General features: G+C 59.2%; 1 protein-coding gene across 1 annotated transcript; it reads right to left on the bottom strand.

Moving 5' to 3' along the window:
• Positions 1–599: 599 nt before the first annotated feature.
• Positions 600–5,053, bottom strand: CABP2 (calcium binding protein 2; the record flags this gene model as incomplete). Its single annotated transcript, XM_080640083.1, has 7 exons — positions 600–625; positions 1,204–1,351; positions 1,463–1,572; positions 2,022–2,156; positions 3,851–3,881; positions 4,384–4,542; positions 4,997–5,053. The coding sequence occupies 7 exons, from the start codon at positions 5,051–5,053 to the stop codon at positions 600–602; spliced, it is 666 nt and encodes a 221-aa protein (XP_080496209.1).
• Between the last annotated feature and the right edge of the window lie 9,152 nt (positions 5,054–14,205).

Below are 14,205 nucleotides of genomic sequence, written 5' to 3'. Positions count from 1 at the left end.
ATTAACAGTAGCAAAATTACAGTTATGAAGTAGCAACGAAAATAATTTTATGGTTGGGGGTCACCACAACAGGAGGAACTGTATTAAAGGGTCGCGGCATTAGGAAGGTTGAGAACCACTGGCCTAGAGCAACCCCGGGTCTGGCAGGGGCCATTCACAGGGTGAGGGGCCCCCACGAACCCAGCCCTGGGAGAAAGAAGCAGGCTGGGTTTACTCATTCAAGGACCTTTCCGGACACTTGCTGTGGGCCGGGTCCAGGATCCATAGAGGGCCCCTGCTCACCCAGAGCTCACAATCCAGGGGGCTTGTGACCTAGGACTTAACCTCTGGAGGCCAAATCCTGGATCCTCCAGGGTGAGGAAGTGAGAGGTGAAAGCCATCTCCCCAGGTCTGAAGGTCCTTTATTGTCAGAGAAACAGAGATGGGCTTGGTGGAGGAGTGGGGGAGGGGGGAGGGCAGGCAAGGGCGCTGCACACAGGTGGGGGGTGGGGGGAAGAGGCAGAGGGTCCCAGCTGGAGGCAATGGGCTTCCAGGAACACACTTGTGGGCAGTGGCCGTGGTCTCACGTCCTCTCCGCTGCCTCCAGCTTCTGTGCAGGCTCAGCGAGACATCATTCGCACAAACTCTGCCAGGACAAAGCCAAGGTTTCGGGTCTGCTCTGTGGTCCCCGCTAGGGGCGGGGCCGATATACTGGCCTTGAGGTGTGAGGGCGTGTGGTCAAGTGAGTCTCCTGGACCTGACAGGCAATAGGTCTGTCTCTAGGCCAAGAAGAGGGGCTTTGTCTTGTGGACAGAAAACATCTTGTAACTCAGCTATTTTCTCTTTGCTTTGGCTGCTAGGGAGCTCAGGAGCAACTTTGGGGCTACACACGGACCTCCCGTGGCTTCCTGTGATGATTTAATCCTTGCGCTCCCTCTGTGGGAACGCAGTGTAGAGGAGGAGCTGGGTCTGGATCGGGCTGCCTGGATTCAGATCGTGGCTTCATCCACTTCCTTTTGCCGAGCACTGACCCTTTCCTAAGAACTGACTGACTGGCTTCTCCCGATCACAGGGGAGATAAAGCTCCTTCCTCCTGGGTGCTCGTGACGATTTACTGGGAGAGGATTCGGGCGTGCTTAGCACAGGGCCTGGCACACAGCAAAAGCTCTGCCTTATTGTTCTTTATCTGTCAGAAGCCTTCCAGGGTGTGGTGGCAGGCGGTACCTTCAAAGTCGATCAGGCCGTCCCCGTTGAGGTCAATGTCGTGAAGGATCTCGTCCACCTCCCGCTGGGTGAGGCGCTCCCCCAGCAGGGCCTTGAGGGCCGCCCGGAGCTCGCCCAAGCTGATGCGGCCATCCCTATTGGTGTCAAACTGTGGCGGCGTTGGTCATGGCGTTGGGCCACCGAGGAACCATCCCTTCACTCAGCCCCTCACTCACAGCACACACGCAGGCCCCGCCCGCCCTCGGCCCAGGGGCCACACCTCTCGGAAGGCATCCCGCAGCTCCCGGACGCCAATCATGTCTGCTGTCTCGGCCAGCAGCTTGGGGCCCATCAGCTCCACAAAGTCTTCAAAGTCCACCTTCCCGCCACCTGGGGGCCGTGCTCGTCAGAGATCCCGGCCCAGCCCTGGCCCTCCTCTGCTCGCTGCCCTCCCCTTCTGGCCTGGGCCCACTAAATGTCCCTTCTCCCTCCGGGCCCCGCAGGCTGGGCCATCTGTGTTTTTTGATGACTTTCCTTAATTGCCCTGAAGAGTTCGGTTGGGTTCAAGCCCTGGCTCCAATGACCTGGCTGCGTGACCTTAGGCAAGTCACTCAACCTTTCAGAGACTCAATTTCCTCATCTAAAAAATGGGAATAGTGGTCCTCGCCCCGCCCATCTCATAAGGACGGTGAGATTCTCTGCAGGCAGAGTCCTCGCCTTGAGAATGGCCGAGGTCTGGGCTCTGGGGCCAACCAGCAGGCAGCTCTATGCCTGGGCTGCCCAGCTGCCCGGCCCTGGCCGCTGGAGAAGTGGGGATGGGGTGGGTCTGAGGCACATACTGATCTGCTGTGAAATCTCGATGAGCTCCATCTCGGTGGGCATGTAGCCCAGCGTCCGCATGCAGGCGCCCAGCTCCCGGTAGCCGATGTAGCCATCCCGGTCTCGGTCAAACTCCTGGAAGGCGACCTGCAGCTCTGCCAAGAAGGGCAGGGTCAGTCCTTCTCCAAGTCCCCCTGGACCCCAGCTTGGATCCACTCACCCTTCTCTCCTTGGGCTAATCATTCCCTCCTTCTAAACATGTTTCTCTTTGCTGCCGCAGGGCCTTTGCACATGCTATTCCTATAATTCATTCTTTCAGCAAATATTTAGGAGCATCTGCTATGTGGCAAGCTTTGCTCTAGGTAGTGGGAATATGACAATAAAGAAAGAAAAAGAAAGGAAAGGAGGGAAGGAGGGAAGGAAGGAAGGAAGGGAGGGAGGGAGGGAGGAAGGAAGGGAGGGAGAAAGGGAGGGAGGAAGGGAGGAAGGGAGGTAGGAAGGGAGGAAGTAAGGGGGGAGGAAGTAAGGGATGGAGGAAGGGAGGAAGGGAGGAAGGGAGGAAGTAAGGGAGGGAGGAAGGAAGGGAGGGAGGGAGGGAGGGAGGGAGGAAGGGAGGAAGTAAGGGGGGGAGGAAGTAAGGGAGGGAGGAAGGGAGGAAGGGAGGGAGGGAGGGAGGAAGGGAGGAAGTAAGGGAGGGAGGAAGAAAGGGAGGGAGGAAGGGAGGGAGGGAGGGAGGAAGGAAGGAAGGGAGGGAGGGAGGGAGGTAGGAAGGGAGGAAGTAAGGGGGGGAGGAAGTAAGGGATGGAGGAAGGGAGGAAGGGAGGAAGGGAGGAAGTAAGGGAGGGAGGAAGGAAGGGAGGGAGGGAGGGAGGAAGGGAGGAAGTAAGGGGGGAGGAAGTAAGGGAGGGAGGAAGGGAGGAAAGGAGGGAGGGAGGGAGGAAGGGAGGAAGTAAGGGAGGGAGGAAGAAAGGGAGGGAGGAAGGGAGGGAGGGAGGGAGGGAGGAAGGAAGGAAAGGAGGAAGGAAGGAAAGGAGGGAGGAAAGGAGGGAGGGAGGGAGGGAGGGAGGGAGGGAAGGAAGGAGGGAGGGAGGGAAGGAAGGAGGGAGGGAGGGAGGGAGGGAAGGAAGAGAGGGAGGGAGGGAGGAAAGAAGGAAGGGAGGGAGGGAGGAAGGGAGGAAGGGAGGGAGGGAGGGAGGAAGGAAGGAAGGGAGGGAGGGAGGAAGGGAGGAAGGGAGGGAGTGAGGGAGGAAGGAAGGAAAGGAGGGAGGGAGGGAGGAAGTAAGGGGGGAGGAAGGGAGGGAGGGAGGGAGGAAGGAAGGAAAGGAGGGAGGAAAGGAGGGAGGGAGGGAGGAGCTCACATTCTGGAACACTCTCCCCGCCCCTTTGGTCCTCACGTCATTTACTCAAGGCAGTCTTCCCTCTAAATTCAGAGCCCTGCCGCCCATCTGTCCCCGTGCTGGAGGCACTGAGCACCCCTGTGCTTGCTGACTGACTGACTGACGTCTGTCTCCAGAGGACACAGGCCACGCCTGTGTGGTTGGCCGTGCTTCCCAGTGCTCAGCTCAGGCCAGGTGGGTGCCTGGAAGTGCTCGCTGAACAAATGTGAAAGGGACCCAAGACCCACCTGGCCAGTGAGACCAGGCAACTGACAGCCGGGGGTCGGGGGGGGCGGTGTGTGGACTCACCCCTGCTCAGTCTGTTCCCAGGCTCCTCTCAGAGGTCCCCTGCAGCCTCCTTCAGGCTCCTGGTTCCTCCTGGGGACTGCTGAGGCCCCCGCCCGACCCCCCACTCCGTGTGCACCCCCCACGTCCACCCCTCCGGAAACTCTAGTTCTTTTCAAACCCTTTACCTTCAATCTCCTCCGGCCGCAGCTCCCGGTCCTGAGGGGCACAGAGGGGTTAGGAATTCCCTGGAGCCCTTGTTTCTTGTTCTTTGGGGCTCTCTGATCAGCCCCCACAACACCCAGGCACAGGGCCTGTGTCTGACACTGCTCAGGCCTGGCTCCTCCCCCCCTTCCTGCTGACGGACCTGGGGTCTTGGGTTCCCCTCCTCTGACCCTGCCAGGCTTCTCGCAGGGCCTTCCCACCCCCTGCCACCCTCTTCTAGGGCACGGAGCCCATTGGCCAGAGGGGGGTCTGGTTTGGGCAGATCCCAAGCTTGGTGGCCTCAATGTCACCATCTGTCTCCTAGGGACCCTGCCACCTCCCTGCCCATCCCCTGGGTGGCTGTCTCTGACGCTTCGCTGGGTCTCTCTCTGCCTCCCCCCTCCCCCAATCTGTGTGCCTTTGCTCCGACTTCCCCCCTCAATCCTCTCCCCCTACTCAGGGAGAGGCACGGCGAGGGAACAAGGGCAGCAGCAGGCGGGCGGGCGGCTGTACATACAAGCTGGGTGGCAGCGATGCTGGGCCGCAGGAAGATGCAGGCAGGCCCCACCAGGCTGCTGAGCACCGAGTAGCCCTGGACGCCCCGTCTGGGGCCCCCCGGCTCCTTGGGGCTGTGGGGGGAGCCCCCTGGGCGGAAGCCGGGCCACAGCCAACTGCCCTGCAGCAGAGCCGGCCATGAGCTGGGGCAGTGGCTCCTCTGCACCCCTACCCACCAGCCTCTCCGGCCGTTGGCACCTGGCACAGGAGAGAGGGGCCCTCACCTACTACCACTCTAGGCGGAGGGGTCCACCCCTTACTGTTCAGTTGGGCAAAATTGAGGCTCGGGAAGGGCAAAGGACTTGGCCAAGGTCACTCAGAGCGCCAGTGGCAGAGGGAGACCTTGAGCTCAAGCTCTGGGTCCCCCCGCAGAGAGCAGGGTCGGCCAGCAGGATGGGCAGCTGGGGGCCTGCTGAGCTTGGCGGGGGAGGCCCAGTGGGACCCAACCTCCATCCTCCCGCCCTGCCCACCTCTGAGCCCTGCCCGGCCTCACACAGGACCCTGCCCACCCACCTGACCCTCCCAGGGTCCAGCCCAGGCTCCTGGCCGTGGCTTTGCCCCCTTCGCCCCCCTACCTTAGGTCCCCGGCGTCCGGGCCGCTTGGCACAGTTTCCCATGGGCCCAAGAACCATGCCAGGCCTGGAGTCCGGGGCTGCGGGGCTGGGCCTCTCGGAGGCCGGAGGCCGTGGGCTCCCGCCAGCCCCGGCTGCTCCCAGGGAGTCTGGGAGCCGGGCAGGGGATTTTCCGAGGGTTTGTGGGGAAGATCGGGGGCGGGTGGGCAGGCGGGGAGCCCTGGCACAGGGGCTCGGGTCCTAATCCGGGATTATCTCTGAGTGTCTTTGCTGGTGAGGGGGGCCACTAGGGCCCCAAGGCCCCTGGATGCTCAGTCTCCTCTGGCTCACTCCTGAGGGTCCTCCAGACACCCCTCTCGGCATCCCCCTTCTTCTCCCTCCCCCTAATCTCTCCCAATCAGGAGAGACTGGATTTCTTCAGAAGTAGGGCCTGGACCTGGGAGGAGGACGCCAGGAGCCTGTTGTGCAGGGCGGGCTGGGGCATCCCTCCCGTCTGAACGGGTACCCGGTGGTGTGAGCGCTGCAGACCCTCCACACGCTGCCTGTCCTGAAAGGTGGCCTGGGAAGCCCCTGCCTCTTCCTGCCAGGACCCCGGCTCTCACCTCGGAGCACCTGCCTGCCCGCCTGCCCTGGGCACCTCTGGACCAGCTCCCCCGCCCCTCGCAGCTGGATGAGGAGCTGAGGGAGCCGGCTCTGGGGCCCAGGGCCTGCGGGAGGGCTCAGTGAGGACAGGAAAGGGAGGGGCGCAGGCTCCCTGTGAGCGAGGGACTCCTGGGTCAGCACGCATTTCAGGGCTTTCTCCCCGCTCGGTGCGGCCTGGGTCTGTCCTGCAGGGCCCCAGTTGGGCCATGGGATCCCCTCTGTTCGCTCATGATCCCCTCATTTGGGGATAAGCCCACACCCCTGCCCACTTTACCTGCCCGTAGGCCGCCTGCACCTGGGCCTCGAGCTCCCGCAGGAGGAGCTGCCGCCTGGTGACTGCGGGGCTGGCAGGGGCCTGGCTGGGCCCCGCAGTGTCCTCAGAGGCCTTGGGGTCCCCCGTGGGGAGGCTGTCACCTTCTGGGCCCTGAGGAAGGGCCATGGAGACGAGGGCTTGGCCCCTCTTGCTGGCTGAGGGGCACCGCCCCACTCTGGTCTCCCCGTTCCTGCGGGAGGGGGCTTAGTGGCAGCTGTGGGTCCCCGCTTCTCTCCTCCTGCCCCGCCCTCCACTGGGGGCCAACCAGCAGGCATCTTTGTGCCTGGGCTGCCCCAAGTCCCATATCCCATCTCCCCTAGCTGCCCAGGCCTCTCAAACAGGCCTCGCTCCAATCCTCGCCTTCCCCTACCCCTCCAGCCTCCTACTGGCCCCACCGCACCTGGGCCGCACCGGCCAGTGCAGACCCGCGCCGGCTCTGGGCTCCGGCTTCCGAACCTCCTGGCCGGCCCCTGGCCGCCCTCTGCTCCGTGGTGGTCTCTTTCTGTCTCTCCGGCAGTCCCTCTCTCCACCCTCCCCTGCTGACATTTGCCCAGTGGTCCGTGGATCTCGGACCCATCTCTCCGTCCTCCTCCCTCTGTGCGTGGGCTCCTCTCACAGTGCTCTTTCTGTCTGTCCACCCTTGTTCTCCTCCTCTCCCCACCCCTCCCAGCATGGCTCCTGGATTGTGGAAAGACAGGTCCCCCCAGCCTCACTCCACACCCTCCTCCCCTCCCATGGCACCTCTGCGCTTCCCCCCTCCCCTCCGGCCAGCACCTCCCGCTGAGCCGCTGCTGACCTCCACCCCCCTGCTTCTCAGCCAACAGGATGGGGGTGACCAGGCAGCCCCACTGCCTCTTGTGCCCTTGTGTCCCCAGACCACTTACCACCCAGCGCCTGCTCCTCCCTCCCGGAATGAGGTCAGCTGTCCTGTCCGGCCCTGCTCCGGGCCCCTCATGATTTATTTACCTGCCCACCCCCCCAGCTTTTGTCCGAGGGAACCAGATCCTGCCAGAGGCCTGCCACCTGAGCTGCTGGCGCTGGCCTCTCTCGGCCCGCGTGCCCGTCCATTCATGCATTGCTCTGCAAGCATCGTGGCCGGCTGAGACCCAGACCTGGCTGGCTGCTGGGGCCACATGCACACCCAGCTGCCCAGGGGCCTGCTCGCAGGCACAGCTCCCTCAGAAAGGGGCCCACAGACCAAGTCCCCGAGTGCGTGGGGGGCTTCCCGGAGGAGACGCGGGAATGGGGCACCATTCCTGGCGCTGCTCACCCACGTTTAGCCTGGGCTTGGGGTGGGCTGTGAGCTTGGCGTGCCCCGGTGCCGGAATCCGCAGGATGAGCTGGGCGGAGGCCCGCAGGGAGGAGGGGCAGTAGCTCCTGGAGAGGCATGGGTGGTGCGGGGTTGGGGACCATCTCAGAGGGGCTGAATCTTTAGCAAATGTTCGTGGAGCACCTGCGGCATGCCTTCCCGGAGCTGGGACCCGGTCCCCGCCTCCCGGAACCTTCCGCTAGGCGGGAGAGGCACGTTCAGCAAACCGAGGATGCTGAGAAGGAAGCGAGTGGCGACCTGGCTGTGAGTGGGGGGCCTGTGGAAGTGACGTGATGTGTGAGCCAAGGCCATAGGGACTGTGGGAGTGGCCGAGTGGAGGGGCAGGTGGCCCCAAAAGCAGAGAACAGTTGCCACACAGCCCTGAGTGGGTCCGAGGGCCTGAGAAAAGGCCAGGGTTGAGAGGCGAGTGACGCTGGCCAGGTGGTCAAGGGCGGGAAGGGCTCATTGTGTTCCTTCATGTTGATCATTTGAAGGCTCAGCCTTCAGCATCCTCAGCACCCTACAGGTAGATGGCGGGATGGTTGGGTGGATACGTGGGTGGTTGGATGGATGGGTGGGTCATTTGATAGATTGGTGTTTGAATGGTTGGCAGATGGAAGGATGGATGGATAGGTGAATAGGTAAAAAGGTGAATGGATAGATGGGTTTATTGGGTGGGTAGTTGGATGAATGGGTGGATAAATGGATAGGTGGATGTTCTGATAGATTGCTGGTCAAATGTTTGGTTACTGGATGGATGGATTATTGGGTAGATGGATGTATAGATGGACATAAAGACAGATGAACTGCTGGTGAAGGTCTTGTACTCTTTATTAAAAGAGTCCACTAGGACTCTATCAGGAACCTGCAAGATTCTTTATCATTTAATATTCATAAAGGTACCATGAGGCAGATCTTACCTATTTTGGTGTCTCTCATGATGTCTAAGCCACACATTGCCTGATACATAGTAACCAGTATGTGAGTGAAGACTTGTGTCTATCTATCTCCGCCCCCGCCCCCCCCCCCCCCCACCAGCTGTGATTCCTCTGATGACATTGATGATGGCTCCTTCTCCACAAGCCAAACCCAGGTTTGGCACCTGCTAAGCACGGAAGACCACATAGTGTGTGATTCCATTTATATGAAACGTCCAGAATAAGCAAATCCACAGCGACAAACATAGATTCGTGGCTGTCAACGGATGGGGGAGAGACAATGAGGAGTGGTTGCTAGTGGGTCTGGGGGTCATGAACATGGAACTAGATAGTAGTGATGGCTGCACAACACCAAATATACTAAAAACTACAGAATATACACTTTATAGGGGTGAATTTTATGTAGAAACAAAGCTGTATATATATATACTTAAACCCCACCAAAGACAGATGCTGATACATACATGCACTGGAGGTGGGACTTAGACATGGGCAGGTGCCTGGCCAGTTGGGCTGGGAAAACTGGGCATCTGGGCCCCAGAGCAGGAGGCCCCAGGTGGCCAGGGGGTTAGACCACAGGCTGGGCCCGGAGCCAGAGGACTGTGGGTAAGACAGCCGCCTGGAGCACTGCAGCAGAGTACCGAGCCGTCCTGGTGACAGCCCACCGGGGCCTGAGTGTGACGGCTGGAGGGTGTGAGCCCAGGAGGCTGGCCCACTGCACGGCAGGGCGTCTCCCATTCTGCCAGGTCTGCGATGCGTGTGCACACGGGGAGGGTGTACATGCTCCAGGCCAGAGCAGGTGCGTGAACCTCTCTGAGCCTTGGTGTCTTCGTCTGTAAAATGGGAACAAGGCTCCCTCCCCTCCCAGGGTGCGGTGGAGATGAAATGACACCATTTATAGGAACGCTCTTTGGAAGCTGCCAGGCAGATGTTCCTCCAGCTGTGGACCAGGGCTAGAACTCAACTCTGGCTCCCCTCCCCCACGCCCTCCCAGTCCCAGGCAGCTGTGAGCTCAAATGGGGCTAAGGAATGCTGGCCATTAGGCATGATGGCTTCCCCCCATGCTTCAGGTGGGGACTTACGCCCCTGGGAGGGATACCTTCCTCTCCTTGCAGCTCTGACAAGAAAACCAGGCTGAGACGGTGAGCTCTGTCAGGCCCCAGTTCCCCAGGGAGACCGCCACGCCCACTGAGCGCCACCCCATGCCTCCTAGCGCAGGGCATCTAGGAGACCTGGGCTGCCAGCGCAGCCGGCACCGGGCACTGCCTGGAAGGACACAGCCCTCCCAGGTCCAGGGGCGTTCCTGGCTTTGGGGTTCTTGGGTTCCCCAAGACAAACATGCAGAGGAAGCCCCAGAGAAATTTCCTGACAGATTTTATTAAGTTTGTGCCTGAGCACAAGGGAGGGAGCCCAGAGGAAAGGAAGTGCTCGGAGCTGACTTGGGGGTTGGCTCTGCTTGGCTGGTTTCCTAAGCCCCAGTGGGGGGACGGGGCTGGGGGGGCAGAGCGGGCTTGCACAGAAAGGCGGGCTTTTTGAAGTCTTTTTCATTTCAGGATCCCACGGCTTCATTTTCCTGCTGCGTCACCCGGTAACTGTGCACCTGCGACGTGGGGGCACGACTGGAGGCGTGGTTCGCTGGCGCCACCTCAGGAAGGTCCTGTCGTTGTCACCCCTTGATCAGCGGCGTGTGAGGGCCAGAGGTTCAAATAGCTGCAAGGAAGCTCGCAGGTCGAGGGAGATGAAATCAGCTGCTTCTGCGTGTTTGAGCAGGGAGTGGGGAGGTGGTGACATGTTTGCAGTCCGCTTGTCCCCTGTTCCTTCTGGCCCCCTAGTCGTAACTTGGCTTCCTGGCTGCCTGCTATTTCCTCAAGTCCCTATGCTGTCTCAGGAGGTCCTGCTCGTTCCGGTCTTTCTGTCTTTCCATCCACCCGTATCCCCAGGTCCGGCCTGTGTTTGAAGAGTGCAGAGCACTTCGGCTCAGTCAGAAAACGGCTCGGAGAGGAGACCCTGCAGGAGAAAGGATGCGGGTAAAAGCGAGGCCTCTGACGCTGCAGGCCTGGGTTTGAATCCTGTTCGCTAGCTGTGTGGCCTTGGCACCGTCACCTAACTTCTCTGTTTCAGTTTCATGCTCTGTGAGAAGAGGATCAGAACTGGAAGTGGAGAGCTCTGGTCAGCCCCCTGCTGCTTGGGGACCCCAGTGGAGGGTCAAGGGCCTCTCTCAGCTTCAGGGAGCCAGGCAGCCCCGGGTAGGATTGCCCCCCAACTGCCCATTCCCAGCCCACCTCTCCCTTTCAAAAGGTAGTGGCTGCCTCCACCCACTCTCGGCCCCCAATGCCCCCTTGTGAGCTGCCTGAGGACTCTCTTCCCTGCCCTGGTCCAGGACCTGGGACTAGAGGTCGGGATCCTGCCTGTCCTCCCCAGCTGTGCTGCCTGGGACGAGTGGCTGACCCTCTCTGAGCCCTGTTTCCTCTTCTGACATCCCTGGCGGTCACAAAGCACCACACTGTTTACTGAGCACCTCCTAGGTGCCAGACACTTGGCAGGCCTAAAGACCTCATTTTACAGATGAGAAAACTGAGGTCAGCCCCACCAGTGTGGCTCAGTGGTTGAGCATCGACCTATGAATCAGGAGGTCACAGGTTTGATTCCCGGTCAGGGCACATGCCTGGGTTGCTGGCTCGATCCCCAGTAGGATGTGTGTAGGAGGCAGCCGATCAATGAGTCTCTCTCATTATTGATGTTTCTATCTCCCTCTCCCTCTCCCTTCCTCTCTCTGAAATCAATAAGAACATATTTGTTAAAAAAGAAAAGAAAACTGAGGTCAGAGCTGGAATTTGGACCCTGCCTGACTGCCAAGCCTCCTTTCTTTCCCAAACAGCCCCAGAAAATGCTCTCAGCTGTGCTCTGGACAAAGGACGTGCTCATTTAACATGCGAATGTTAGTTAAATGTTAACTATCCTGACGTCCAACCCCTGGCCTGCCTCCACCAGCTCTGCCGACGCTGGGGACGAGGTTGGGGTGAGCATGCACCATTGAGGCTCCTCTCACCGAACCTGGGGGACAGTGACCCCCGGGAACTGCCCAGTGTTTGTCTGGGGGGTGGTTTTGGCAATGAAACTTGAGCTCCAAACCTTGCCGCCGGAGGACTGGACGGGCGAGGGGCAGCCTTGGCGCCTGCAGCTGGGGCAGGCTCCGGAGGACAGCGCGCAGTGTGCGTCCTGCCGGCGCCAGTCTTGTTTGCAGCCCCTTCCGCTTCTTTCCCTGGGCCTTGTTCTTGAGAGCGGACCCAGGCTCAGGGCACTCAAGTCTTCAGTTAGACCCACTGATCAGGCCACACCTGTGGAAAGGTACCATTCTGACAGTTTGAAGCGGTTGTTTTTTCCTGTTTGTTCCCAAAATAGGGCCACTGCGACTTTGGCTCGTAAACCCAGCCAAGGCAGGGCTGCGATCCGGGATGGCCACTCAGCTCCAGACCCACAGACCCGGTCGTCTTCTGCTGGGAAGGCCCTGTCCTCCAGACACGTGCCACCCAAGTCAGGCCACTCCCCGAGCGCCGGCCCCAGACCCAGCGCTTGGTCCCAGGGGCGAGTCCGTGAGCACAGCTGGGTCCATCAGAGTCCTCCCCGACTGGTCCCCGACAGCAACATCTGGCCAGATGCCAGGTGCACCCCTGCGATGGCGGCTTTCTTTTCTGTTCAAGCGGCTGCTTTAACATCTGGGGCTTTGCTGACCCTGGAGGGACGCCCCTCCCTGACCTGCTAGCCTCGCCACACCCAATAATAATAAAACAGAAACCCTGTGCAACCACCACCCAGCCAACCCCCTCCCAAAGTTCCAACGCAGAAACAGAGATAATAAATGCTTGGGTTTTGTTTTGTTTTACTTCTTTATTGACTTCAGAGAGGAAGGGAGGGGGAGAGATAGAAACATCAATGATGAGAGAGAATCACTGATCAGCTGCCTCCTGCACCCTCCACACTGGGGATCGAGCCCACAACCCAGGCATGTGCTCTTGGCTGGAATCGAACCTGGGACCCTTCAGGCCGACACTATTACTGAGCCAAACCGGCGAGGGCTGCTTGCTGTTTTAAGCAGCTGAATGCTGAGGTGATTTATTTGGCAGCAATAGATACAGAGTCAGAACCAAGGGACACCATCTGTCCACAGTGCGGGACAAAGGGGAGTGGATTTCAAGGCTCAGGAGGCAGATGCTCTGAGTTTGGTTTTTTGTTTGTTTTTTGGTTTGAGCTCATGAGTTTTAATGAGCTTGTTTTCCAGGTTTCCTGGTTGAGGTTTGAGGTCCCTGAGGCCGCTCAGCAGGGCTGAAGGTCAGTGCTTGGGACAAAGGCACATCCTTCCACAGGAGTCTTTCCTTTAATGACCTCGATTTCTGATTGTGGACCCCGTGTGGCCGAGCCGCCACCCCACGTTCCAATAACGAGTTCTCCAGCACAGCTCCTTCACGTTCCCCCACCCTTATGCAGGGTAACCTGCGCTACTCACGGTCTACAGCAGGGGTGGGCAAACTTTTTGACTCGAGGGCCACAATGGGTTCTTAAACTGGACCGGAGGGCCGAAACAAAAGCATGGATGGAGTGTTTGTGTGAACTAATATAAATTCAAAGTAAAGGAGCAGAGGGGAGAGCAAGAGAACCGGATAGAACAGCCGGATCCGGCCCGCGGGCCGTAGTTTGCCCAAGGCTGGTCTACAGACTGAAATGCTGGTGTCATCTAAAACGTACCTTCACAGCCCTGGCCAGTGTGGCTCAGCTGGTTGAGCGTCGTCGTCCTGTGCACCAAAAGGCCACCGGTTTGATTCCCAGTCAGGGCACATGCCCAGGTTGTGGGTTGGTCCCGGTTTGATTCCCAGTCAGGGCACATGCCCAGGTTGTGGGTTGGTCCCCGGTTGTTGGGGTACATACGGGAGGCAACCGATCAATGTTTCTCTCTCCCTCTCCCTGCCTCTCTGGGTACTGTGGCCTACCCAAGTTGACACATCAGATTAACCGTCACCTGGGAGTGGAGCTTTAGTAGCTAATAATGCCGACAGGTTTTTAAAGTGGCTGAACCATTTCAGCACTCCCACCGGCCACGCAGTTATCCAGGCCCTGTTAACACTTGCTGTTGTCCATGCTGCAGGTTTCCTAATGGGGGCTGCGGTTTCACTTGCATTTCCCTGATGACTAAGGACGTTGAGTGCCTTTTCATATGCCTAATGGCGGTATAATACTGGCACACAAAATACCTTAAGACAGGAAACGTTTTTATTAATGTCGAGGGTTGGGCCGTGAAATGTGGCCACAGGTAGGCTCAACGTGTCATTTGCTCCCCCTTCCAACCAAGTCTTTAAATATTTGCTCAACATGTATTTAGTTTGGCTGCACAGAAGTTGCTTTTTAAAAATTTTGTTTTAAAAGGGTTGTTTACAGAAGCATTCACTCTCCCAGGCTGAAAAAAACACACCTTTTAACCACTTCCTGCTTCTCTGCAGTCTCCTTCTCGCTTCAGGTTGTGTATTAATTCGCTGCACGTTCAGCTGAGGTTACAAAGTGTCCAAGTAGCAGCAGCGGAACGAGCTAGAAGGGTTTCTCGCTCAGGTAAAAGCCCAGAGTCACGTGATCGGGGCTGGTGTCCGCTCTGCGGTGTTGGGGGCCCAGGCTCCTTGCAGCCATCTGTCACACTAAGGGTGTTGGCCCTGCCTGCTCCGGGTTCCAGCCAGGGGAAGCCACCTGGCCGGGAGGCTCATCTGGGGTTTACAAGGCGCGTGATGAAACTAGTCACTTGCCAACACACGCCGTGACCCCCACGGCCCTTGCTTTGGATTTCTGGCTTTCACCTGGCAGTGATTTCTAGCGAACATGCCTCGCAAAAGTACTCAGCGAAGAGAGGCCAGTGTTATCAAATGCTTTTCTCTACCTTCGAGTCCTTGGTGGGGCGGGGCCGAGGCAGATTTAAGCAGTTATTTAAGGAACGTGTGTGTGTATGTGTGTGTGGGGGGGGGGGGGGCGG

Source organism: Plecotus auritus, assembly GCF_963455305.1.
Source record: "Plecotus auritus genome assembly, chromosome: 9".
Taxonomy (NCBI): domain Eukaryota; kingdom Metazoa; phylum Chordata; class Mammalia; order Chiroptera; family Vespertilionidae; genus Plecotus; species Plecotus auritus.
Note: the sequence above shows the minus strand (reverse complement) of the source record. Positions and strands in the feature narration are given on the sequence as shown.